Source organism: Epinephelus lanceolatus, chromosome 22, assembly GCF_041903045.1.
Source record: "Epinephelus lanceolatus isolate andai-2023 chromosome 22, ASM4190304v1, whole genome shotgun sequence".
In the NCBI taxonomy this organism is placed as follows: domain Eukaryota; kingdom Metazoa; phylum Chordata; class Actinopteri; order Perciformes; family Serranidae; genus Epinephelus; species Epinephelus lanceolatus.
Window position 1 is genome coordinate 1147708 of NC_135755.1, and position 27759 is coordinate 1175466.

At 44.5% G+C, this 27759-nt stretch overlaps 1 protein-coding gene and 1 pseudogene across 3 annotated transcripts; one reads left to right on the plus strand and one right to left on the minus strand.

Annotated features, from left to right (window-relative positions):
* The first annotated feature begins 110 nt into the window (after positions 1 to 110).
* On the plus strand, positions 111 to 16802 carry LOC117246199 (uncharacterized). 2 transcript variants are annotated; one of them, XR_013488539.1, is made up of 12 exons: positions 111 to 331; positions 1987 to 2176; positions 2372 to 2431; positions 3665 to 3925; positions 4149 to 4394; positions 4883 to 5035; positions 5118 to 5168; positions 6668 to 6712; positions 7211 to 7285; positions 8379 to 8458; positions 10483 to 10622; positions 16453 to 16802. XR_013488539.1 is itself a non-coding variant. In XM_033609984.2 (11 exons), exons 2-10 carry the CDS (start codon positions 2146 to 2148, stop codon positions 8435 to 8437), a joined length of 981 nt encoding a protein of 326 aa, XP_033465875.2. In that variant the 5' UTR covers positions 111 to 331; positions 1987 to 2145; the 3' UTR covers positions 8438 to 8458; positions 10483 to 11040. The 2 variants fall into 2 exon arrangements, 1 of the variants encoding a protein (XP_033465875.2); XM_033609984.2 differs by lacking the exon at positions 16453 to 16802 and having other exon boundaries at positions 10483 to 11040.
* A 1805-nt stretch (positions 16803 to 18607) lies between these two features.
* On the minus strand, positions 18608 to 22028 carry LOC144459717 (butyrophilin subfamily 3 member A2-like; annotated as a pseudogene). The gene is made up of 3 exons (XR_013488540.1): positions 21980 to 22028; positions 20786 to 21125; positions 18608 to 19752 (listed from the first exon to the last, which is right to left on the minus strand). The product of XR_013488540.1 is annotated as a butyrophilin subfamily 3 member A2-like (transcript).
* Positions 22029 to 27759: the final 5731 nt, after the last annotated feature.

Below are 27759 nucleotides of genomic sequence, written 5' to 3' on the forward strand. Positions count from 1 at the left end.
ATCTGTGACTTATTGTGAGTGTTTGATATCAAAGAAATGTGTGTGTGTGTGTGTGTGTGTGTCCTTGCTTTGTACTTTCGTTTTCTCTCAGTGTGTTTATTCATGACCTGAACTCTGGGCCTGTTATCTGCTGGAGGTCATGTTTGTATGAAACACCACAGGAACACATGAGCGGCTCAACAAGGAAGTTGTGTGAGTGGAAACTGTGAATGACAAGGTGACTGCAGAGTTCAAATGATGCAGAGAGGAAGAAAAACACAGATTTTAGACGTGTGTTTTGAGAGATTTCTTGAAGGCGGGAGGGAGTGTGCCGGTGGAGGAGCTCAGACAGGTAAGGAGGTGGAGCCAGGTTGTGGAGAGCTTTGTGAGTGATGATGAGGAGTTTGAAATGGATACGCTGGGGGATGGGGAGCCAGTGGAGGTCATGAAGGACGGAGGTGATGAGGTGACAGGAGTGTGTGAGGAGACGAGCAGCTGAGTTCTGGATACACTGAAGTTTGTTGAGTGTTTTGGGTGATGAGCTGTAGAGGAGACTGTCTCAGTCTGGAAGTGATGAATGAGTGAACGAGTCTCTGCAGATGAAGAGCAGAGGGATGGACGGAGGCAGCCAATGTTTCTGAGATGGTGAGGGTGGAGTGAGCAGCAGGAGTGACGGCTCTGGTGGAGATGTGGAGCTGAATGTCGTCCATGACAGAATAAATAAATGAACGCATGCATGTTGTGATGTGAGGCTGATTAACTGCAGAGGGCAGAGTGGGACTTGTTTTATATCAGACTGTGTGAGAGTCAAAAGGAGTCGGGGTGGATTCTGTCTCTGTGACCTCATTCTCTCAGTCACAACCCACAGCTCATGACCATAGGTGAGGGTTGTGGTTCTGTTGGCTTCATCACACCGTGACCTCCAGCATGACCTGGGGCGGTTTGCAGCCGAGTGTGAAGCAGTCATGAGAGTCAGCACCTTCCAGTCTGAGTCAAAGGTTCTCTGCTGGAGAACAGTGGATTCGTCACATCCTCACTCTGACCTCGTCACATGACCACGTTTGGTCATTAACATAATGACGTCCAAGGTACCCTGGGTGTGTTGGTTGTTGACATTCTGGGACGCCGTGTCAACTTCAGCCTGTTACATGCATTGTCTGTTTTCAAAATACACTTCTGTTTTCACAGGAAATGTACAGTTTGCATACAGTCTCTTTCAAAATAAAAGCACTACGTCGGTACAACGCCACCAACCGATGTTTTTTTTCCTTCAATACACGTGGTTACATTTAGTCAACACACACACACGTGGTTACGTTTAGCCAACACACACACGTGGTTACGTTTAGCCAACACACACACGTGGTTACGTTTAGCCAACACACACATGTGGTTGGATTTAGGAAAAAAGACCAGGGTTTGGCTTTACAGTCTTACAGGAAGTGACCACCGGCCTCCCAGCTGAAGGTTGGTGGTTGCTGGACCTATCCACCACTCCTCTTGCCCACTCCAGTTGCTGCCTTAACTTTCATCCCTGTCCTTTTGTGTTTCCCATTAAACTATATCGGCAACTGGCCGTATATCATGCCGACATTAAAAGACGGCTTTTTTAATTGGTTTCTGACGCTGCGAGCCACTGTCTGTGTGCCTGATGTTGATTGTGCCCTCTGGGTCAGGAGAGAGTTACTGCCTCCAGAGAAGGAGTTCCAGTATCTTGGGGTCTTGTTTATGAGTGATGGTTGTTGTGGTAATAATTATGGCTTATTATTGGTATTATCTATTTGTATGATTTTATTTCATTACAGCCCTCAAAACATCCTGATGTCTAATAAAGCTTCCTCAACAAGTTTTGGAGTGATCCACAACAAACTGTGCTTACATCATATTTAGTTGTTTCCTTTCTGTCTCGTCTTTGATGCTCCTCTTATAACATCCTAAAATCAGGCTCTGTGGCGCCACCTGTTGAGACTGCACTTGTTTTTCTTCTCTCTTTCTAACCGAGAGCAGCTCAGTCTCAGAGAGACAGCTGCTTGAGCCTCAGTCTCAAGCTGCTGTTTCCTCATCAGCAGAGAAACATGACGTGGAGGAGGAAGAGGAAGAGGAGGTTCTGACTTGAATCATATCTTAAATTCAGTGTGATGTTCAGTCAGTCAGCAGCAAGACAACATGGAGGTCACAGCTCTCTGCGTCACACTGTGTGAGTACTGAGTCTGACACTGTTGGGTTCAGGGGAAACAGATATGATATTGTTTGCATGTACTCTCTCTGAACACAGGTGGTAAAGAGAGTCACAATCTGCTGACTGATGATGGATCAGATATTAGATATATCTACATCTTACAGTTCAGTTATATACATTACATCTTCTACATCAGCTCTCTTGTCTCTGCAGTGATGACGGTGTTGTTGCTGCTGGTCGCACACGTCGACCTCAGTGATTCTCAACATGATGGTAAGAAGCATTTTCATAATGTTCGCATACCTGCTCTCATTCAAACAACATCTTAGGCTCCAAATGGATCAAACAGTCCCCACGTTTACAGCCGAGGGCGACAGAAGTTTGACAGATGACATCTTAAACTTTTACATTTCAGTTTTCAAGTGTTTGCAAATATAGAGTTGAAATATATAAAATGAAGGGTACAAACATTTGTCCTTCCATGTTTTAATTTAACATGACCCAGAATTTGCATTTCAGGAGAACTTCTTAAACATTTAATGCTGGTCCAAATTCTGCTGCGCACATTTTGACGTCACTGCGTTTGAGCTGTGAAAGAGAATTAAAAGTTGTTTTTGCCTAAAAAGATTAATTAAGAAATGATAAAGAGTCACCTTGCTATTTAAAATGATGTTGTTATTTTTTAACTGGCTTTCATATGCTTTCTGTAGTCAGTGTATTACCTGGAGGAGGTGGCGGTCAGCATGGAGACACAGGCTGTAGTCCCACATGGGTCAGCAACAAAGTTTATTTTAGCTACCTGAAAACAAAATCAATATCAGTTTAGATGTACGCTATGTTAAGAGTACTGTCACAGCTTTACTTTAATGTCAGACACTGACTTCCAACAGGAGAATGAAGCTGTTATATCTCTCTCCTCACAGCCAGACTCCACTGAGAAAACCAGTGATTTAACATCAGTGAACACAGGAGCTGCTGCTCGACTGCTGCCTCCATCAGATAGTTAGTTTGTGTTGCTGTGTGACTTTGGTGTTTAAACAAGTTACTTCAGATTGACCAAAGTCACACAGCAACACAAACTAACTGACTGATCGAAGCAGCCGTAGTGGCGGCTCACGTGTCCAGTGGGCTAATGAGTGTTTTTGCCAGTGGAGTCTGGTGTCTTTGTAGAGTTGGGAGACTGAAGCTGTCAGAACAGGCTGTCTGACATCAAGGTGAAGCTGTGAACATACCCTCAATATAGTGTACACTTACACTGATCTTGGTGTTTTTAGGTGGTGATGATACGATTTAACGCTGACCCCTCCACAGCAGCACAATGTTTAGCTTTTGTGTCACACACTGGGGCTGTGCCGACTGACATCTACTGTCTGTAACATGCTGACGAGGCTTCAGGACCTCATACAACCCCATTAAAAACTCTGAACTATCCCTTTAATACATCTCATCCTCTGTGTGTGTGTGTGTGTGTGTGTGTGTGTGTGTGTGTGTGTGTGAGAGATGCAGCTTTTCCTCAGGTTGATCCAAACAGACAGCAGCACTTTGCGTATGACTCCTTCACAGTGAGCTGTGAGGGTCTGGAGGGACTGACTGGATGGAGAGTGATCAGGAAGATCAAAGATGTCGTTAATACGTGTTCTCCTTCCTGGTCGACATCAACGGGACCCTGTGTCATCCGTAACGCCTATCCAGCCCTCGACAGTGGAGAATACTGGTGTGAAATAGGAGGAGGGAAGAAAAGCAACTCTGTCAACATCACTGTTGCTGGTGTGTAACCACTGAAACACTGAGTGTGCAAAGTCGTCATTTTTTTGTGTGTCTGTGAACGTCTCAGCTTGAAGGTTAATACATACTGCTCACTGTGTGCTGACACAAGAAACCGTGACCCCAGTATGCTCCAAACAACATCACCTATTGAGACATTTAAACACAGGAAGCATCTGCCATGTTGTCTTACAGGCTTTCAAACTGTGATTTACATATTCTCCAGCTGGCTCAGTGATCCTGGACAGTCCTACCCGTCCTGTGATGCTGGACGATGCTGTGACTCTGCACTGCAGAGAGAAACAGACGTCCTCCAACCTCACTGCTGATTTCTATAAAGGTGGCCACTTCATGGACAGCAGCTCTGCAGGAAACCTGACCATCCAAGGTGTTTCTACGTCTAATGAAGGACTCTACAGGTGCAGCATCCCTGGAGTCGGACAATCACCTGAGAGCTGGCTGACTGTCAGAGGTGAGAGACACCAATGATTTGTACCTTTCCTGTGTCACATGTTTTAAAGCTCCATAGACTCATCACACATGATCGTAACCTGCTCTGCAGTCCAGCTCAGTGTGACATTACAACTGAGCATCGTTACAGAAACTGTGTCTGTGGGCTTTATGATGTGGTTTTAACCTGCTGGTCTGAGAACTAGAGCCGAGGATGTCTTACACTTTACTGTTTCAGACACATGTTGAGTTAAAGAATGGACATAGTGACTGTATGAAATGTTTTATTTTAAAGACACACTCTGTTGATTTTCAACCAGCTCTGTGTCACCATGGTGTGGGCAGTGTGTGCAGGTGAAGCCACCCTATGAGGACCACCTTAACACAGTTTGTCCTGCACACACTGCCCACACCATGGTGACACAGAGCTGGTTGAAAACCAGCTAATTATCCCTTTACACTGATATCACAGCATGAATTTACAGCATTAGGATCATGTGTCATGTACAGAACACACCGTTAGCTCTCCAGCAGCTGATGAAGAGCCTCATCATGGCCTTCAGCTCCCTCTGCTGCTCTGCATTGGTGTCAGTGTTTTCTTGCTGGCTCTGCTGCTGTTGGTGGGATTACTGCGATGTAGGAAACGTCAGACAGTCACTGCAGGTACAGAGAATAAAATACAGACACAACTTCAGTCACTCACACAAACTGTGCTAAACGTGGGCTTTTTCTTTTTAAAATCCAGACATCACAATCCCTCTGTCTTCCATCCAGTACACCTCTTCTCCAAAAACAGGTGAGAAATGCCAACATCTATTCTACATAGCTATAAATATGTGTTGCATATTTTGTCATTATTGAAGTGAGTCCAGAGAGGCAGGTGGGCGGAGACATTTTCAATCCATTCAGTCCAAACATTTTTATAGATCCACAAATCAACTTCTTAGGCCCAAAAGGACTTCAACCCTTCAACAACCTGTAAGAGGGAGTTTTAAAGTTACCCCTGGGCCACACTGCCTGTGTGAACAGCACATGATCGTGTTCACACAGACAGTGGTGCTGCTATAGATCTGCCTGCAGCTGTATCTACTGTATTTCCACAATTAAGAGCTGATATTCCACTCTTTCATGGAGCCGTGCAGCCACTGTAAAATAAACTGCGCGGTCATACAAATATTTCACAATAAAAGCCTCATGGATTCTGTCCATAGAAATCTTGTCAGAGCGCTTTTATTTTGAAACAGAAACAGGAGAGGTTGAGTTAAACAGAAGTATTAATATTTAGATATATATTATATAATATTTACAATAAGTCTGTGAGTGATCTCAACATTGAAACTGTAGTGAAAGGAGGTTAAATGTCAATATGATTATCAAAAGACCATTTTCACTCTATTTTCTCTGAGAACAAGTGACACACACACGAAAACAAAATTGGCGAGCCTCTGAATCTCTATATGTGTCACAGCTGAGCAGCACTACTCACACGGGCAGTGTGGCTGCTTGATCCTGTCAACACTGGCACCTAAAACAAATACCAACAGATTCCGTGATGAACACGGGCTGCTCACACAGGCAGTGTGGCCCAGGGCTTAGAGCAGCCACACTGCCTGTGTGAGCAGCACTGCTCAGCTGCAGAACATCTACAGAACAGGAGTCTCACCTGTTTTCTGCGAAAATAGACAGTGAAAATGATCTTTTATTAATCATACTGAGGTTATATCACTTTTCACTACAGTTTCAACCAACTCAACTTCCCTGTATGTGTTTCAAAATAAAAGCCATCTAAGAATCTCTCTGTTGACAGAATCCCTTTATCTGTAAACACAAGGCCTTTAATGGTCAAATATTGTTGTGACAATGAAGTGACTTCAAAGGCCTCATTAATAAATGAAGTATTGACTTTTATTGTGCAAATACAACAGATACAGCAGCAGGCAGATCTGCAGCAGTGCCGCAGCAACAACACTGTCTGTGTGAACACTGCACACATGCAAGCCACAGCAGTTCAGTGAGGTAGCTGTCACGTGTTGCTCATGCAGGCAGTGGAGCCCGGGCATTCAGCCCTGCAGAAACATCACCAAGTTTGGACCCTTGACCTTGAAAAACGAATCAATGTTATTAATTTTCCACAGAACTTCCAAATCACTTCTATGACAAATTAAATCAGAAGAGAAGTTTATCAGTCCAGTTCTACCCAGCCAGAATTGAGTCCAAAACTCTGCTACTTGTATACAGTATAAAGCTCTTACTGACTAGGGACCTTTTTATTCTCTGAATTCTTTACTATTTTAGACACCAGCTGCACTCAGAGTCCACCTCAACATTCAGCCAGACCCAGTGAGTCTTCAATCTTCAATTCATATTGACGCATGCATGTGCTCACTCTTTCCTAGATTGCATCGGTACATTTCTCAGGTCCTATGTTCGGCTGCCTTTGTTTGATTGTTTGGTTTTTTTGCAATGGTTGCGTACACAGAATAAGACTCCTGCCATTTTCAGAGGAGGAGGTTTTCATGATGAAACAGGCTAACTTTTACCAAAGCACAAAGAAATGCAATGTTTATTTTTGTTGTTTTATTAAGTATCAGATATTATATATTATATATGTAAAAGAATCCAAGGTCTTGAAAACCACAAACTAAAACAGCTCTGAGTGTATTAGAATAAAGCGCATGCATTCACTGATATAATCATATTTACAGGAATATATTTAGAGAATTTATTTATAAATCAGCTGATTTGCTTTGGAAGTAAATGATTTAATTTTGAGCCAGTTTATAATTTTGTAAAGAGGTGTCTGCCCATTTACCAACCTGCTCCTTTATTATGTTTCAGTGTGTGAAGAGGACGGTGAAGCTGTTTGGAAACATGCAACATATGCTGCCGTCACAAAACCCAGGAGAGAGCGAGGTAATTAACTGAGAAACACAGAATGCAACGTGTACAGGTAATGTCTATATAAAAGATGACATTCCCATAGATTAAACTTTGCAGCATGTGAACAGTGTCACAACCAGGAAATGATGACAGCCACTGAATTACTAACCTCACATTTATAAACCGCGTTTGAAAGTTAGTGTATTTATAGACTGTATCAGAATGTGTCCACTTCAGCAGCTTCAGGCCTCACTTACAAAAACTACCCGAGATCCCACAGACAGAAAAAGGTAGATGGGCCCCTCAGCTCGTTGTGTAGCAGCTCCTGTTTTGGCTGCACTAAGGTCACAGAAAAGGCTGTTTCGTCAAGTCACCACCATTAAAATAATACATACACTATGCACGCTTTACATTTATTTATAAAAGGACAACAAGTACTTTAAGCCACCTTGCAGCCTCATACGCTGTGTGGGTAAGTGAGTGGGTGGTCAGTGTTTTATAAATATACAGACTGATGTGCTGGAGTAAATTTGGACGTGTGTTAACTCTCAGATTTTTTATCTGTGTTGCCGCACATAAGACAGAAGGAAGTAATACACAAGTCTAATGACAAGATGTTGTAGATGTTGACTTGTTTTGTCACAGTCAAAGAGCAAAGTATTCATTCATTGGTAAAATTTAAGAACGGGGTCAAAGAGTATCAGTTCTCTTTTGGGAATTGCTATTACTATCCTCCTTAACTCTATGAAGGCAGTCATTGGATGGATTTTGGGAAGGTCCGAGGACAGAAGGTGCCAAATTTTGTAAACCCCTCTGAGGTCAACTGTGATTTGTGATATTGGGCTTTATCAACTAAATTGAATTGAATTTTCTGAATGTTTAACACAAATTTGAAGTTGGGTATCAACTGTGTAATAATGTTTGGAAACACAACGTAAATTGTGGATGGTGTGACAGGAAAAACAAAAGAAGCATTTTATAGAAAAAGAAATGGGCCGATAATAGAGCCTTGTGGTACCTCACATTTAGGGACAGTCATAATAATCATTTAACTGGTTTTATTTAAAATATTGTTCAATCATATTTTTATGTTTGTCTCAGGTTTCTGAAAGTGTTCCTCTTTCAGATGTTGAGGAGCCCGTGTTTATGCCTGTGTACCACACCCTAAGCCTGGGGACGGACTAGCAAACAGACCACCATGAAGAGGTACTGAACTGGAAGTTGATGTGTTTTGACTCTTTTGCTGGAAAATTTTGACTAAAATATGTTGGGACAGGAAGCTACACGGCCTAAAATGATAACGTTATTCTTTCCAAGTATTTTGGTATATTTGACAGGCTACTTTTATGGCAATACATAAATAAATCAAATGGTGGCACAGCGGTGCAGTGGTTGGTGTTGTCGCCTCACAGCAAGAGGTGGGGGGTTAGAACCCAGGGTGGAGGATCCCTTCTGTGTGGAGTCTGCATGTTCTGCTGTGTGTGCTCCGACATGTTCTCCCCATGTCAGCGTGGGTTTCCTCCAGGTGCTCCGACATGTTCTCCCCTTATCAGCACCACTGTGGTCCAGAAGCTCTGACCAATTTGGTTTCTTAAAATGCACGACTTTAAAGTTCTTCAGGGTTTTATAGGTTTCAGCTTTTGGTAAACGAATAATTAACAATTCTGAAAAGTCATTTGTTTGCAAAACAGAACCAGCTGCTCGGTGACACCTGTTGTGACAACTTTGCTGTATTTTAAAGGGAAATTTCGGTTTATTTCAACCTGTCTCCTATCATCCTAAATTTGTTTCAAGTCACTAGTGACATAGAAATAATAGTTAGCATGTTAGCCGTTAGCCTAGATACAGCCGTAGCATCAGACCTGTTAAAACGTAAGTGAACGGGCAACCTTCAAGTGCAAAGTTAGTCCACTAAACAAGCTTTTTCTCCACAAAGACCGCCTCATATCGTTAGGATAAATGTCAGAGAACATATAGAAAACGATTACCATTTACCATTTAGCTAAGGCTGCAACCGGTCCCATTCCTTGCAACAGAGGCATTCCTCTTCTGTGGGCACTGGGGCACAGCATTCACAGGTACACCACCAATCTCCATTCCTCCTCTCTCGTCCTCTACCTGTTGTGCCTCTCTCTCTCCTCCTCCGTTCTTCAATTTCACGAAGCTCTTCGTCAGTGTATTCTGGCTCAAATAAATAAGGGCGGCCATCGCCTCTCGATGTGGAAAGCCTATATACTAACATTCCACATTTAGGTGGTCTTCAGAGTTGTTGTCTTACCTTACGGTGTGTTTACCGTTTACCTCTGCTTTCCAAAGCGCGGCCGAAATATCGCGAGAACAAGCAGCAACAGCTGGAAGGCAGAACCAGACAGTAGCCTGAAAAGTTCATTCATTTATTTTATGAAAGATTTATAGAATAATGGCTGACTTTTTGCCAGACTTTGACTTTCTGGAGGAGGAATTTGATTTTGCAGAGTTTGATGGCCGCCCTTATTTATTTGAGCCAGAATACACTGACGAAGAGCTTCATGAAATTGAAGAACGGAGGAGGAGAGAGAGAGAGGCACAACAGGTAGAGGACGAGAGAGGAGGAATGGCTGCTGCAAGGCTGCGTAGCTCTGGAGATTGGTGGTGTACCTGTGAAAGCTGTGCCCCAGTGCCCACAGAAGAGGAATGCCTCTGTTGCAAGGAATGGGACCGGTTGCAGCCTTATTTTCAAGGTCTGGATGTGACCGAGGACGAGACACCTCCACCTGGAGTAGTATCCAGCTGGGCTTTATCTAGAGCTGACGAGATATATTTCGGCCACGCTTTGGAAAGCAGAGCTAGATGGTAAACAAACATGGCAGCACACCGGTAAGGTAAGACAACACGTTTACATGTCGTTTTCTATATGCTCTCTGACTCACTGGTCTTTGTGGAAAAAAAGCTTGTTTAGTGGACTAACTTTGCACTTGAAGGTTGCCCGTTCACTTACGTTTTAACAGGTCTGACGCTACTATGCGCCCCGGCTGTATCTAGGCTAACGGCTAACATGCTAACTATTATTTCTATGTCACTAGTGACTTGAAACAAATTTAGGACGATAGGAGACAGGTTGAAATAAACCGAAATTTCTCTTTAATATCGGTCTTATTTCAGGTCTGCGTTAAATGCATGAGCACAGATGTGAGTTATAAAGTTTTAACCATGCTGACAGCTGTGGTCTTTGTTCTCTGTGTGTCTTGCAGGTGACTGAGAGCAGAGAGCCCTGACTGAAGGAGGGAGGAGCTATGTGATGTGCACACAGCTGTTTCTGTCATATGCTTATGAAATACTTTGATCTGTGACGATCATCAGCAGCGGGGGAGTAAAAGTTAACCATACTCAGGTATGGACATGTGCTGATTCTTAATTAAAGACACTGTGTGACTTGTTATGAAGTGGAACCCACCTAAAAACACATCATCTTCATCATCATCATCACCATCATCACCCTGTGAGGGCGAGAGCTTCAGCTGTCTATTTTAGGAGCTGTCAGTCTGTAGCAGTCAAACCACACCGTGCTCTCCGCTCTGTTCTCACACCTGCAGACACTGTTTAAAAGACGAGAGCCGCCACAGCTTTTTAATGCCCTCACTGTGACCTCTGTGGTCACACTGTGGGAACTATTGTGATGTACTACTGACCTGAAAGTTGGCTCGAACATTACTGTTGTTGACCATCAACATGCTGTAAGAATGGTACAGTACTGTCAACACATGACCTGTCCTGAATAAAGAGATCGCCACCTGCTGGTTTTAAAAGAAGCAACGAGTCAAACAAAGGCTATCTGACTGTGTTACTGAGTGAGACACTGGACCTGTTGTTGTGATGTTTGGGCTGCACATGACTTCTAGTAAGACATTAGCAACAACCGCACAAAATACTTATTTACTGAAATGAGTGACACCATTTCAGGTCTCGTGCTGCCCCCCAGCACGCCTGTTATTATGACTGAGATGCAACATTCTTCTGTACTGCAGTCTTAATTTAAAAATGCCTTTTTAATCATATCCAGGAAACAAAACACCATAAACATCACATAAAACACAAAAAGAGTGCAAACTCTATAACCCTTTCTACACAGAGATGGCGCTGTGGGGCCACCATGACGTCCCTCCTCTATGCCAGCTTTTCATTTGTCCACAGAACCAAAGAACGGGCATCGTTCTGCCCCAGTGTGTCATTACACACTGCGTCCTGGCACCTGCGATCAGAGGAGGCATGAAGGACGTGACATGTAACACAACAGCGTCGGCCCCAAGTGTGAAATATAACATACATGTCAGCAGCTCTTTATAAACAATAACAATGACATCACATGTCAACAACAATCATTTAGCATCCCTGTTATATGGCAGCTGATCTCGTCCTCTGCTCAGAGGGTAAGGAGCTCCTGGATCTCGCTGTTTAAGTGAACTGCTAACTGCTAACAGCTGATGTTCTTGTTCTTTGAGTTAGCTGCTGACTGCTAACAGCTGCTGTTCTTCTTTGAGTTAGCTGCTGACTGCTAACAGCTGCTGTTCTTCTTCTTTGAGTTAGCTGCTGACTGCTAACAGCTGCTGTTCTTCTTCTTTGAGTTAGCTGCTAACTGCTAACAGCTGCTGTTCTTCTTTGAGTTAGCTGCTAACTGCTAATTGCTGCTGTTCCTCTTCTTTGAGTTAGCTGCTGACTGCTAACAGCTACTGTTCTTTTTCTTTGAGTTAGCTGCTGACTGCTAACAGCTGCTGTTCTTCTTCTTCTTTGAGTTAGCTGCTAACTGCTTACAGCTGCTGTTCTTCTTTGAGTTAGCTGCTAACTGCTAACAGCTGCTGTTCCTCTTCTTTGAGTTAGCTGCTAGCTGCTAACTGCTGCTGTTCTTCTTCTTTGAGTTAGCTGCTAACTGCTAACAGCTGCTGTTCTTCTTTGAGTTAGCTGCTAACTGCTAACTGCTGCTGTTCTTCTTCTTTGAGTTAGCTGCTAACTGCTAACAGCTGTTTTTTTAAGTCTCCCAACACATGTCATCAAAACGTCACACCAGTTCCATCACATGTTTCCGGCCACTTAATGAGAAGATGACATCGTTTCCCAATCGCTCTGCTTGACGTGCCAACGTGGAAACAAAGACACAGGAGCTTTGACACAAACCTGCACCTCAGAAGGGTTTTCACCTTTTCAGACAGTTTTTCATATCATTCATTTTCTCCTTTAAGAAGCCGACACTCAAAGCAAAGAATCAACGAACTTGAAACTTTATCACTTTATTAAATAAAATACATTTCCTGTACGTTACAGATTTACATGTGTGTGTTATTACTGTAGTAATGTGTCACTGCATTAACCACAGTTCTTCACGTGATCCATCTGTGTGACCTCTGCACACACTTCACCTGCCATACACGCTGCAGTCGTCATGAGCCTGGTTTGGTTTCTGGTTTTCTTGTGGACATTGTTTTGAAGTTTGTGATCTTTCTCATTTCATGTTCTGTTTCATTCATTAATGTTTAATCTGCTTCCTGTTTTATTTTGTAGGCTCTCCTCATGTGTCGTGTCTAGTTTTACTTCCTGTCTGTGTGTGTTTTCCCGCCTGTTTTCTGTCACACCTGTCCTGTATCAGTCTCATTAGCTCCTCCCTGTTCCCAGAGTCCTCCCTTCACACCTGTCCTCATCAGTCTTGTGTCCGCCCCTTCAGCTGTGTCTCGTTCTTGTCATTAGTTTTCTGTGTGTATATAAACCTGTTTGTCCTTTGTCAGTTCATCTGTGGTCATGGTGCCGTTCCCTGCTCTGCTTCCTGTCTGGTCTCTGCTGTTCTGGTTTGGATTTTCCCCCGAGACGTTATGATCACATTATCCTGGTTGGTTTTCAGTTTAGTTCCGTCTCTTCTGTCTTTTAGACTTTCACCTACCTGCCTGTTTTTGGATGTTTTTGTCAGCTTCATTTATCTTTGGTTCCTAATCCACCTGCCTGCTGCTCTGCGTTTGGGTCCTTTCCTGAACTGGTACATGACAGCACTGTGACATAAAGACTTCCCATAATGCTCATGGTGTTCTGACACAACAGCATTTACCTTTAAAACAGAGATGTACAGAGCTCATAAACTTTTTTAGAAACACTTTCTCTGTTATCACACTTCAAACCACCTAAAATGAAGAAGTGACTGGTGCTGAACTCTTAATAAAAAGGAGAGTGAATGGTGATTGTTTTCTTTAATGTTTAAAAAATTAAAAGCAAATCCAATATGAGAAAATGTCTCATTGTCTCAGGTTTAAAAGTGGGGTATGCAGTTTTATTTTGGCGGGTAAAAATCCCATAAACTTTGAGACTCAGACTTTAGAAAATCTAGCCTGTGATGGGAGACTGTGTCCAATCACAGGAGAGACCTTCAGAGAGCGTGTGTTCCTATTGGCTGGTCTACACTGAGCCCACAGAAAGGGGATGGACTTGTCAAAAAGAGAGTCTAAAAGAAATTCTGCCAATGAATGAAAACCACGTGTCCATATCAGAGAAGAGTTTCAGAGATGCAGAGAGAACTGAAATGATTTTAAGGTTCTCTTAATGGTCTGACCCGGGCCTGCATCGCAGACCTCCTGACCCCTTATTCTACGCCCAGGTCCCTCGGGTCAGCTGACCTGTCCCACGCTCCAGACTCAAGCTCAGGGGTGATCATGCCTTTGCTGTGTCCGCCCCAACAGACAGCGTCCCCTTCCACTGACTCGTTTCAGTCCAGACTCAAAACCTGCTTTTATTCGTTAGCATCTGAGTCCTGCTGATGTGGTCTGCCCTGAATGTGCGAGCTGTGGACCTGACTGCTATGTGTTTTTGTCACTTTACTCCTTTTGTACAGCAAATTTTCACCTCAACACTGAGCAGTGTGCACCCGATGTGACGCAGCCTGGCGTTGTGGACAAAAAGCTACGAGTGCTCCCCTGTCTAGGAACACCTGTCCCTCAATGAACGGTTCCTGCCCATACTGATGGACACCCATGACAATACAGTGACCCCTACAGGACAAATTAGCAACCTACAGTTTACACTGCTGATGGCTCCTACACACAGTGTGTCCTCTGCCTCACTTCCCGCTGTAGCCTCGCGTCACCAGGCTCTTCACGTACAACGAAGAGCCTGGTTTCCATTCACTCTGAATTTTGTCTGGATTCTGGTTCCGGTCTAGAGAGCGGATCCAGAATTCACCAAATTCACCAAAGTAAAACTTTAAATTCTGGCACATCAATTCCATCTCCGGTTTGTTGTTGTTGTGGTTGTTGTTGTTGTGGTTGTTGTTGTTGTGGTTGATAGAGCATGCTACGTGGCGAGCATCATGCAGTTTTCCTCTCTCTTCCGCCCCCACCGCCCCAAACTTTATTGAAAAAATGCATTTACAAACTACAGGTATAATGAACAAAACTAGGATCAAGTGCCTCTTAAATAAAACAGACAGCTGAAATAATAACTTGTAATACAATTAAATACAATAAAAGAAAAAGGTAAACTTAATGGCTTGGGGCTTTTCTTGTAAATTATATTCTTTAAATTAAAAAGTTTCACTGCATTTTTATTAGCTTGGTGCTTTTATTTTGACGGAAAGGTGCATCCATTGAATTCCAGATCCTGTCTCTCTCGCCCTGGTTCTGGTTCCTTACCAAAACGGCCACTAAAGGGCCCCAGACTACCCCGCTGCTACAGACCACCTCCCCGAGAGGAGAGTGGGCAGCAGCTCCAGAGACTGACCCCCAGTCAGCAGCCAGCCAGCTCAAAGGAACCAGACAGCCCTGATTCCCGGCTGGATCAGCAAACTTTCTCTTGCTGATTGGACACAGGTTGGACTACAGCTGCTGACTCCTCTTTGATAAAGCTTATAGTTAGGGCTGGCTCAGGCTTGCCCTGTACCAGCCCCTAGTTAGGCTGACTTAGGCCTAGTCTGCCGGAGGACCCCCCTATAATACACCGGGCACCTTCTCTCTCTCTCTCTCTCTCACTCTCATCCTATTACTGCATCTTGCTAACTCGGCCATTCTGGATGTCACTAACTCGGCTTCTTCTCCGGAGCCTTTGTGCTCCACTGTCTCTCAGATTAACTCATATCACAGCGGTGCCTGGACAGTGTGACGTGTGTGGTTGTGCTGCTGCCGTGGTCCTGCCAGATGCCTCCTGCTGCTGCTGCCATCATTAGTCATTAGTCATACTTCTACTGTTATTATACACATATGACTATTGTCACACATGTATACTGCCAGATATTAATACATACTTTCAACATATTGTACCACAGTAGCCAGAACTATAACTATAATATTATTACTTTCATTGATTGATTGAATTGACTGAAGGTCCGTCTCCAGACTGCTGCCCGCTCTCCTCCCAGCACAAAAGTCCACAGTGCTGGGTCACTGTGTGTTACTGTAGCTCGTGCATATGCCTGTGGTCATCCAGTGGGTGGGGCTTAGGACAGAGAGGGGACGGTGTGCCTCCCACAGGTTTAACCGGTGACCCAGTGGTTTCCTATCCATGAGAACTGGTTACCCAGTATTGTGTCACTGTGCTGACCCAGGGACTAACCCTGAGTGATTCTACCTGAGGTCACCTTTTGGTGACAGTCCACGACATACAGGACAGAGCATTTTGATTACACCAGAGAGCTTCAGTTTGGACTGAGTGGGCCGCAGCCTTTAGCAGTTAATGACTTGTTCAGCACCATGCAGTTACAGTGTCTGCAGACAAGAGCAACGCAGCAACAGCATTCAACAATCCAGTTTAAATAATAATTACAGTGGGTTCCTTTTACTCGTGTTGGTCTCAAACTGAATTGTCCTCCTCTGCGTCATGGAGCTGCTGCTGTCAGTTGAGTTTCCGAAACTTGAATTTAAAGGAGAGAGAGAGACAGAAAGGGAGAGAGGAGGAGATATCTAGATGCATGTGAACCGTAGAGTTTAACCTCATCACTGCACTTCAACCATGACAACTTACTTTATGAAAAAAGTTCCTGGCTCCTTCCACCTGAGAAATAAAAACCAAAACAAAGATGTTAAAGTCATTTCATGAAATAAATACAATTCTTAAAACATGCATGTTGGCTGAGAGCAAATGAAATCGTGGGAGAGATGAGTGAATACAGAAGGGTTTAAGGTATGAACCTTTTTGTCCTTCATCTCCTGGTGCAGGTCCTGACGGTGGTTCTTCAACTTCTGCTTTTTCTCCTTCAGGTTCTGCAGTTGTTTCTCCATCTGCTGCCTCACGCTCCGGTGCTTCCTAACCTCAGCTTCAAACTGGAAGGAAGGAACAAGAGACGACGAGACACAAGCCAAGGCACATGTTTGCTGATTAAGGTAGAAAATAACTCATGGGAACGTCAAGAACCATTCGTATGGCTGTTCAATATTGATACAGCTGCTGCTACCTGATCTCTGATGGTTAAATAACTCATACAGGTGTGATGTTTTCATTTACGTCTCCTGCAGTGTTTATTTCTTTGACGAAATTTGTTCAACAATGACCTTTTTTCCACGATGAAAACAAGATGCTGACGAGCTACAAATAGATCTTTATAATAGCAGATCTCTTAACCTGAGTTCACGCCTGTATTCTGAATATTAACATATTCCTCCTGTAAATATATGAAACTCCTAAAATCTTTATGATTCCTGTCTTTGATAAATGATACATGTCACTGCTATATAATCCTGCTTCACATGACCTTTTACATCAATATCACATGACAGTGAATGTTTCTGCATTTTATAGATTACATGATTTTTTTCACTTTTCAAACAGGTGATCATCTAAATCTATTAAAGCTCTATGCTGCCCTCTAAAGGATAGGTTTTGCTAGTGGCACCTTCTACATGAGCCTCATTATGTATTGCTGATGTACAGGGATATGATGTGGTCTTATGAGAGGCATAATTCAATTCAAACAATCCTCAGAGTTTGTTCAGAGGATCATCAGAAGCACTTACTTCCATGTCAGTCTGTCCAGCAGCTTCAGAGATATTTGGGTCTGGACCAAACTGACCAGCTGACTGAGGTTAGGGTAAACCAAAATAAGACTCATGAAAGGAAGTCAACACCAGCCAAACTTTATTTGTAAAGAACATCTAAAAGCAGCTGCAGTCGACCGGAACAGGCACAGAATACAAAAACAGATTAATACAGAAGCAAACACCAACGAGAACCATAGATTATAACATGATACCGTAACATAACCCAGACTGTTTACAGACAAGCGAAGATCAATCTTTAAACAGACAAGAAGCCAGTGGAGGGAGGGCAGGACTGGTGTTATAGGATTTCCTTTTAAAGTAGGTAGACCTCTAATTTGGCTAAAAGTCTGGACAAAGCTGCTTTTGACATCTTTAGGTTACCAGGGTAACCCCGGTTCCCTGATAACCAAGTGCCTGAAGGTGCTTCCCATAGTGCGATACAGAATGATCACAGCGATTGCTTAAAGAGACGATCTGTGACTGAGTAATAACATCACACTACTTTCACATTTGCACTGACAGACAACAGTCATACATCACATGACCACTAGAGGTCCCTGTCAGGTAAGAGGCTTTCTTGAGGGTTAAAGAGTTAAAGGTTGAAGAAATGCTCAGCCTCTTCCTGCGCTCTGTCACGGTTTCATAACCTGCCAGTAAAACTGACTGCTTCTGTTTAGACGGGCGCTGTGTAGGAATTTCTCCCGTCTAGTGTTGAGATCGTATATTGCATTCAAACGGATAGCGAACTCTAGCACCTCACTGTTTCAAACGCGTATTGCAACAGCGTTAGCTGCTCTGTACCAAAAAGCTATGATACCATTGATGAAACCATGTCATCCGATACTTCATGGAGTATTCATTCAGGCTCCTACACAGACACATGCGACGCCAGTTGACTGTTAGCGCTGTTAGTGCTGTTAGCAGCGCTGTTAGCGGCGCTGGTCGCTAACAGCTGTTAGCCGCTGTTAGCTGTGATTCTCCTTCAGCAGCTCTCTCCACCTGGGAAAGGCTACCCTGATGTTGACCATCGTTTTTTGAAATCGCCGGTCACGTTGCCTTTTTGCCTGTTTTCAAATGCACCGGCACTTGTGACTAGCCTGCTTGCTGCTGCTTTTCGTCACTCTACCTGCAGGCAGAAACCGACAAGTGAAAACGCGAAAGGCGATTCTGTATTTCTCAAGTATGTCCCTGTACGTACCTGTGTTTTCAAGATGGCGCACTTACATGATGAGACACCGGTCGCAATGTATATGTAAATGAGAATTTTGGAGCTTACAGACATACTTAGATAGGCTGACGGAGGTAAACACACATGTGCTAGGACACACTTTTGACTGCAAAATTTATTTGTCTCAAAGAACGACTGAAATTGTTACACATAGTGCCTTTAAGATCTATGACGAGATGAATGATCCTGTTTGTCTTTATGTCTCTGAATGTTCTGACCTGAGGCTCTTTTGAATTTCATCTCTCTGCTTTTCTATCTCTTCCAGTTGTTGATTAATCTGCTCCTTGTCATCATACTACTATATTAATTCCACACAGTGTTGACTTTAAAAACGTGTCTGTGGTCCGTATTTTATTCTCCAGTTCCTTCTTTACTGAATCAAGTTTAATTTTGGTTTCTAAAATCTGATTTTCATTCTGTTTCTCTGCTGAGCGTTCAGTATCATCTTCATTTATCTGTTCTGATTTCCTCTGCAGTGACAGAAGCTGACACTGGTTCTCAAACCTGTTTTTCTCTAACTCCTGCAGTTCTAATCTGAGGTCATGTTCCTGGTTCTCCAGATCCTTCTTTTGATCCATTAATAAATGAACAGCTCCTACCACATCTTTACGCTCTTCCTCCACTGCCTTTAACTCTGCATCAAGCTTTGCTTTTGTCTCATCCAAATCCTTGATGTCCATGTTCTCCAACATGATCGGCAGTGTTTCTCTCTTCTCCCTGATGACCAAGGGAATGTCTGTGTTGTTTCTTGAAGGTGTTGTAAAGTTGTTACCTGTTCCAACAGACTGTCTTTTTTGTTTCCGTCTCCATTTCCAGACAATAAAGACAACTAAAGGAATAACCATGAAAACCACAGCCAAGCTGATGGTGATGGGAGCAGCAGGTCTGCATGCAGCATTTAGGAAATCACCTGTAATGATAAAACAAAGAAAACAAACATCTTGACCTTCAATATTTGGCATTAAAACAGTGAACATATAAATATAAAACTTGTTTTCTACCTGGAAGATGAACAGTTGTCTCTGTGGTGTGGTTGATGTTCCTCTGCTGGACTCTACAGGTGAAGCTGTTGCCGTGTCTCTTCTCCACAGTCACTCTGCTGCTGACAGTATAGAGGTCATCAGGACCTCTGACTGTCTCTGGAGGTCCAGCAGAGACAAGGTTTCCCTGACCGTCCAGCCACAACACCTCAGGCTCTGGATATCAGCCTGCAGACTCACACTGCAGATCCACTCCTCTGAGGTCTTTATCATCGTCAGTCCTCATTAAGCTAATGGTGAGTGATGAAACTGCACCTGATAAAAGAGACGAAGAATTTACATTACAGTTGCAACTAAAAAGTCTAGATTGAAATTCTTGACAAGTCCTCATCCCAGGCCATCAAATATCATCACTTTGTTAGTGGACTTTCATGCCTACACATAACGCTCTAGGTATCCATCACTGTCTGCTGTTGACGTTCCAGGACAGGATGTCAACAAAAACACAAGTTAAGGTTTAGACAAGAGAGGGACATGGCAACCAGCAGCCAAACATCAGCAAAAGCATGGTTCAGAAAAAAACAAAATGGTTTGGCTTTACTATCACACAGGAAGTGAACAGTGGCTTCCTGAGTAAAAGTCCAGAGTTTGTTGGACCCATCCACCACCCCTGCCGCCCACCCTATAGAGACTTTCCAGCCTCTTGTATTAAGTTGTTACCTGCAGCATTTCTGACTGACGAGGTCCAGTGGTGTGTCATATCAACTGCTCCTTCGAAAAAGCTGACAGAAGTGGCTGGGGAGAGAACTGTCTGGGCTTCTTTGCTGAGGCTGCTGCCCCCACGACTCGGACCCGGATAAGCAGAGGATAACAAGTACGAGTATGAGTACAAACTTCCATTAACAAGATGGTTTCAAGTTCCAGTTATAGTAATAAAACGTTTGTTCAACCAACAACAGCCCCTCTGTTTTCATTCCTTTAAGTCTCGGTCTGACTGATATGGTTATCGTACTGTGGAAATCTCATAGTGTTGCATCCCCAATACCAACATGACCGGTGCCATCCTGCAGTGTTCTGAAGTGACTCCGTCCATCTGCCTATCATACCGCTGTGAAAGGTGGCTTTTGGCATTGGTGTCTGACGCCAAAATCATTGCCAAAGTGGCGGTATTTGACGACTTCAGGGAAATACAGACCAGCTTGTATAATCAAGGCAGAAAAAAGTTTAAAACAAATGCTCTCATTCATCAGCAGCTACCACTGAAATTCAGGTCTCACTTTCCTGCTGTAGATAAATGTGTTTCCACTGATCAGCTGAGGTTTAAAGCCAAGATGATTTATCCACTCACCAACAACAAGCTCAGCAGTAGAGTCTCTGTGCAGTGTGGGGATGAAGCATCTGTATTTCCCCTTGTCTGAGAGTTTTACTTTGCAGAGTTTCAGTGAAATGTCTCCACATCTGTTTGTTGATGGACACTGATGTTCTATTTACGTAGGACGGATGCTTTTTCTTCTCTAGTTCCACGCCATCACGCATCACATGGATGAATCTAGGATTCAGATCAGGTCTCGTCCACTCTATAGTCATGTCAGTGACGTCCACAGCAGGTTCCAGATGACATGGTAACATGATGTCTTCACCAACTGTCACCACTATTGGCTGCGATGGACCAACCATCTGAGACTGACCTGAAAAGAAATGTTCACGAACATATGGCCTTAACTGTGACAGACACAGATTGATATATTTGATATATTTTTTAATCAGGTTAAACTGGTGTGTCAATGTTCAGAGGACGCAGAAACTCACTAACTGTATCAAGTTAAAGTGCATGTGATCGGACATAAATGTTGCAGGATATTTTATAATGGAGCTGAGTTTTTTGTTTGTAACTGAAATGTTAAGTTGGATCTCATCTGCATATAATGACACATCCCCGATTTGTATAAGCATCAGCTACCTCTAGTGATGGCCAAATGAAGCCTCATGAACCACGTTCTTTATTTTCTGACTCCACCAGATGGCGCTCTTGGTTGAAAGATGAAGGCTGGATGACTGACAGTGAAGTGTGCTTTCAAACCTTTGTTGAACAGACAGCGCCATCCAGTGGTTTCAGAGAATAAAGACAGTGGTTCATGAGGCTTCATTTGGCCATCATTAGCTACTTCCATGTTGGCTCATTCATAGCTGTGTGGCTAGCTGTAAATCATAGCCGTGACTTCACTCTGTGCTTTTTTTAAAACCAGAGCCGTGATGAGGTTGTAGGTGGAGCACTTTGGGAGGCAGCAGAAACTCAACAACAGATGAGGACAAGATGGAACTAATGCTCTGCATGTTTTGGAGGGTCATTAAATGTGGCATTTGCTCCTCAACTTGAATGTTACTGAAATTATCTTTGTGTAACATGAGAACAGTCTGGGGCAAACGTGTTGTGATGTAAGCAGCAGTAATTTGAGATTTGGAAGCGTGTCACTGATATCTTTACCTCTACAACCACATGTTAGGAAAAGAAAGGCAACAGTGTAATGGAAAACCAACGTGCCGATGGCACTGACTCGACGTTTAGAGGGCCATTCATCCGTCAGCAGAGGCATCCTAGAGTTTAGAAAATGTACATTTTCATCTCAATTCATGCAGGAGATTTGATGCAGTGAATATCACCATAACGCAGTTCTCAGATTAATCTGATTTCATTGATTTGGGTTAGAGTAAGCCACGCCACAATTCCTGTAGTGTTGATTCATATGATCATGTGACACACATGTTCTGTCTTTGAGCTATCGGCAGTGTTTTCCTTCAGTCCTTATTCACTCATGTGCACTGCAGGTATCTAACTTTAAATGAAGAACTTTAAAGCTCTGTCGCTTTCAAATTAAATAAGGATAAAACATTGTTTCAGCCTACCTGTTGGCAGCTCAGATGGTCTCCTCCATGCTGAATCTCACTGTAGTAATGTTTAATGTAAAAGTCCACTCAGATCATATGTGCTGTACTGAACTGTGACTGTTAATCTTCAATAAGCACATCTCTGTTGCAGACTGTGACCATTAAATTTGATCAGTTAGAAACATATAGTACCAGAGACTCCAACTGATGAGGATTAACATCTAACTCTCCATCTCGCACCAGCTGGGCGATGGCAGACTCAGGCTGTCTGAGGAACAGGGGTGACAAATAAATAAAAAATAAAAAGGGCACAAGATGCATGAGACGGGGCACCAGCCCGCAGAAAGCTTTGTAGCCTGTGAGGCAAACTGTGGTGCACCGCTTCATGTTTCCTTCACTGTAAGTGCTCTCTAGAGGGCGCTGCTTCATGTTTCCTTCACTGTAAGTGCTCTCTAGAGGGCGCTGCTTCATGTTTCCTCCACTGTAAGTGCTCTCTAGAGGGTGCTGCTTTGCTTCATGTTTCCTCCACTGTAAGTGCTCTCTAGAGGGCGCTGCTTCATGTTTCCTTCACTGTAAGTGCTCTCTAGAGGGTGCTGCTTTGCTTCATGTTTCCTCCACTGTAAGTGCTCTCTAGAGGGCGCTGCATCATGTTTCCTCCACTGTAAGTGCTCTCTAGAGGGCGCTGCTTCATGTTTCCTTCACTGTAAGTGGTCTCTAGAGCGCGCTGCTTTGCTTCATGTTTTCTTCACTGTAAGTGCTCTCTAGAGGGCGCTGCATCATGTTTCCTCCACTGTCAGTGCTCTCTAGAGGGCGCTGCTTCATGTTTCCTTCACTGTACGTGCTCTCTAGACGGCGCTGCTTCATGTTTCCTCCACTGTCAGTGCTCTCTAGAGGGCGCTGCTTCATGTTTCCTTCACTGTAAGTGCTCTCTAGAGGGCGCTGCTTCATGTTTCCTTCACTGTAAGTGCTCTCTAGAGGGTGCTGCTTTGCTTCATGTTTCCTCCACTGTAAGTGCTCTCTAGAGGGCGCTGCATCATGTTTCCTCCACTGTAAGTGCTCTCTAGAGGGCGCTGCTTCATGTTTCCTTCACTGTAAGTGGTCTCTAGAGCGCGCTGCTTTGCTTCATGTTTTCTTCACTGTAAGTGCTCTCTAGAGGGCGCTGCATCATGTTTCCTCCACTGTCAGTGCTCTCTAGAGGGCGCTGCTTCATGTTTCCTTCACTGTACGTGCTCTCTAGACGGCGCTGCTTCATGTTTCCTCCACTGTCAGTGCTCTCTAGAGGGCGCTGCTTCATGTTTCCTTCACTGTAAGTGCTCTCTAGAGGGCGCTGCTTCATGTTTCCTTCACTGTAAGTGCTCTCTAGAGAGCGCTGCTTCGTGTTTCCTTCACTGTAAGTGCTCTCTAGAGGGCGCTGCTTCATATTTCCCATGTTTCCTTCACTGTAAGTGCTCTCTAGAGGGCGCTGCTTCGTGTTTCCTTCACTGTAAGTGCTCTCTAGAGGGCGCTGCTTCGTGTTTCCTTCACTGTAAATGCTCTCTAGAGGGCGCTGCTTCATGTTTCCTTCATTGTACGTGCTCTCTAGACGGCGCTGCTTCATGTTTCCTCCACTGTAAGTGCTCTCTAGAGGGCGCTGCTTCATGTTTCCTTCACTGTACATGCTCTCTAGCGGGCGCTGCTTCGTGTTTCCTTCACTGTAAGTGCTCTCTAGAGAGCGCTGCTTCGTGTTTCCTTCACTGTAAGTGCTCTCTAGAGGGCGCTGCTTCATGTTTCCCATGTTTCCTCCACTGTAAGTGCTCTCTAGAGGGCGCTGCTTCATGTTTCCTTCACTGTACGTGCTCTCTAGAGGGCGCTGCTTCATGTTTCCTCCACTGTCAGTGCTCTCTAGAGGGCGCTGCTTCATGTTTCCTTCACTGTAAGTGGTCTCTGGAGGGTGCTGCATCATGTTTCCTCCACTGTAAGTGCTCTGTAGAGGGCACTGCTTCCTGTTTCCTTCACTGTAAGTGCTCTCTAGAGGGCGCTGCTTTGCTTCATGTTTCCTCCACTGTAAGTGCTCTCTAGAGGGCGCTGCTTCATGTTTCCTTCACTGTAGGTGCTCTCTAGAGGGTGCTGTTTTGCTTCATGTTTCCTTCACTGTAAGTGCTCTCTAGAGGGTGCTGCTTTGCTTCATGTTTCCTCCACTGTAAGTGCTCTCTAGAGGGCGCTGCTTCATGTTTCCTTCACTGTAGGTGCTCTCTAGAGGGTGCTGTTTTGCTTCATGTTTTCTTCACTGTAAGTGCTCTCTAGAGGGCGCTGTTTCATGTTTCCTTCACTGTAAGTGCTCTCTAGAGGGCGCTGCTTTGCTTCATGTTTCCTCCACTGTAAGTGCTCTCTAGAGGGCGCTGCTTTGCTTCATGTTTCCTCCACTGTAAGTGCTCTCTAGAGGGCGCTGCTTCATGTTTCCTCCACTGTAAGTGCTCTCTAGAGGGCGCTGCTTCATATTTCCCATGTTTCCTTCACTGTAAGTGCTCTCTAGAGGGCGCTGCTTCATGTTTCCTTCACTGTAAGTGCTCTCTAGAGGGCACTGCTTCATATTTCCCATGTTTCCTTCACTGTAAGTGCTCTCTAGAGGGCGCTGCTTTGTGTTTCCTTCACTGTAAGTGCTCTCTAGAGGGCGCTGCTTCATATTTCCTTCACTGTAAGTGCTCTCTAGAGGGTGCTGCCTCGTGTTTCCTTCACTGTAAGTGCTCTCTAGAGGGCGCTGCTTCATATTTCCCATGATTCCTTCACTGTCAGTGCTCTCTAGAGGGCGCTGCTTCATGTTTCCTTCACTGTAAGTGCTCTCTAGAGGGCGCTGCTTCATGTTTCCTCCACTGTAAGTGGTCTCTAGAGGGCGCTGCTTTGCTTCATGTTTCCTTCACTGTAAGTGCTCTCTAGAGGGCGCTGCTTCATGTTTCCTTCACTGTAAGTGCTCTCTAGAGGGTGCTGCTTTGCTTCATGTTTCCTCCACTGTAAGTGCTCTCTAGAGGGCGCTGCTTCATGTTTCCTTCACTGTAAGTGCTCTCTAGAGGGTGCTGCTTTGCTTCATGTTTCCTCCACTGTAAGTGCTCTCTAGAGGGCGCTGCATCATGTTTCCTCCACTGTAAGTGCTCTCTAGAGGGCGCTGCTTCATGTTTCCTTCACTGTAAGTGGTCTCTAGAGCGCGCTGCTTTGCTTCATGTTTTCTTCACTGTAAGTGCTCTCTAGAGGGCGCTGCTGCATGTTTCCTTCACTGTACGTGCTCTCTAGACGGCGCTGCTTCATGTTTCCTCCACTGTCAGTGCTCTCTAGAGGGCGCTGCTTCATGTTTCCTTCACTGTAAGTGCTCTCTAGAGGGCGCTGCTTCATGTTTCCTTCACTGTAAATGCTCTCTAGAGAGTGCTCCTTCGTGTTTCCTTCACTGTTAGTGCTCTCTAGAGGGCGCTGCTTCATATTTCCCATGTTTCCTTCACTGTAAGTGCTCTCTAGAGGGCGCTGCTTCGTGTTTCCTTCACTGTAAGTGCTCTCTAGAGGGCGCTGCTTCGTGTTTCCTTCACTGTAAGTGCTCTCTAGAGGGTGCTGCTTCGTGTTTCCTTCACTGTAAGTGCTCTCTAGAGGGCGCTGCTTCATGTTTCCTTCACTGTACATGCTCTCTAGCGGGCGCTGCTTCGTGTTTCCTTCACTGTAAGTGCTCTCTAGAGAGCGCTGCTTCGTGTTTCCTTCACTGTAAGTGCTCTCTAGAGGGCGCTGCTTCATGTTTCCCATGTTTCCTCCACTGTAAGTGCTCTCTAGAGGGCGCTGCTTCATGTTTCCTTCACTGTACGTGCTCTCTAGAGGGCGCTGCTTCATGTTTCCTCCACTGTCAGTGCTCTCTAGAGGGCGCTGCTTCATGTTTCCTTCACTGTAAGTGGTCTCTGGAGGGTGCTGCATCATGTTTCCTCCACTATAAGTGCTCTGTAGAGGGCACTGCTTCCTGTTTCCTTCACTGTAAGTGCTCTCTAGAGGGCGCTGCTTTGCTTCATGTTTCCTCCATTGTAAGTGCTCTCTAGAGGGCGCTGTTTGATGTTTCCTTCACTGTAAGTGCTCTCTAGAGGGCGCTGCTTTGCTTCATGTTTCCTCCACTGTAAGTGCTCTCTAGAGGGCGCTGCTTCATGTTTCCTTCACTGTAGGTGCTCTCTAGAGGGTGCTGTTTTGCTTCATGTTTCCTTCACTGTAAGTGCTCTCTAGAGGGCGCTGCTTTGCTTCATGTTTCCTCCACTGTAAGTGCTCTCTAGAGGGCGCTGCTTCATGTTTCCTTCACTGTAGGTGCTCTCTAGAGGGTGCTGTTTTGCTTCATGTTTCCTTCACTGTAAGTGCTCTCTAGAGGGCGCTGTTTCATGTTTCCTTCACTGTAAGTGCTCTCTAGAGGGCGCTGCTTTGCTTCATGTTTCCTCCACTGTAAGTGGTCTCTAGAGGGCGCTGCTTTGCTTCATGTTTCCTCCACTGTAAGTGCTCTCTAGAGGGCGCTGCTTCATGTTTCCTCCACTGTAAGTGCTCTCTAGAGGGCGCTGCTTCATATTTCCCATGTTTCCTTCACTGTAAGTGCTCTCTAGAGGGCGCTGCTTCATGTTTCCTTCACTGTAAGTGCTCTCTAGAGGGCACTGCTTCATATTTCCCATGTTTCCTTCACTGTAAGTGCTCTCTAGAGGGCGCTGCTTTGTGTTTCCTTCACTGTAAGTGCTCTCTAGAGGGCGCTGCTTCATATTTCCTTCACTGTAAGTGCTCTCTAGAGGGTGCTGCCTCGTGTTTCCTTCACTGTAAGTGCTCTCTAGAGGGCGCTGCTTCATATTTCCCATGATTCCTTCACTGTCAGTGCTCTCTAGAGGGCGCTGCTTCATGTTTCCTTCACTGTAAGTGCTCTCTAGAGGGCGCTGCTTCATGTTTCCTCCACTGTAAGTGGTCTCTAGAGGGCCCTGCATCATGTTTCCTTCACTGTAAGTGGTCTCTAGAGGGCGCTGCTTTGCTTCATGTTTCCTTCACTGTAAGTGCTCTCTAGAGGGCGCTGCTTCATGTTTCCTTCACTGTAAGTGCTCTCTAGAGGGCGCTGCTTCATATTTCCCATGTTTCCTACACTGTAAGTGGTCTGTAGAGGGCACTGCTTCATGTTTCGTGACATCAGCATGTCAGCCTTGTTATTGTGAGCATATTAGCATGCTAACAATAGCATCTAGCTCAACGCACTTCTGTGCCTACATATGTCTCACAGAGCTGCAAGCATTGGTGGAAACTTTTTCTCAGGCCTCGCTGACACTGAAGAAAGTAGTATCAGTTATTTTAGTTTCTTACATGTAAGTCTGCCATGACAGCAGCTCTGTGTCAGAGACAAGGTTTTCAAATTAAACCAAGAAACCTACAGAAGAAATAAGCCACACAGGAAGACAGGTCGAGACATCGCTTCACCTT

Excerpts from the sequence above, each read along its gene's own strand:
- LOC117246199 (XM_033609984.2), top strand. The coding sequence starts at position 2,146 with ATGGAGGTCACAGCTCTCTGCGTCACACTGT. Across the intron at positions 4,395-4,882 it reads GAGCTGGCTGACTGTCAGAG|AACACACCGTTAGCTCTCCA; the intron begins GTGAGAGACACC and ends TGTCATGTACAG. Across the intron at positions 7,286-8,378 it reads AAAACCCAGGAGAGAGCGAG|ATGTTGAGGAGCCCGTGTTT; the intron begins GTAATTAACTGA and ends TTCCTCTTTCAG.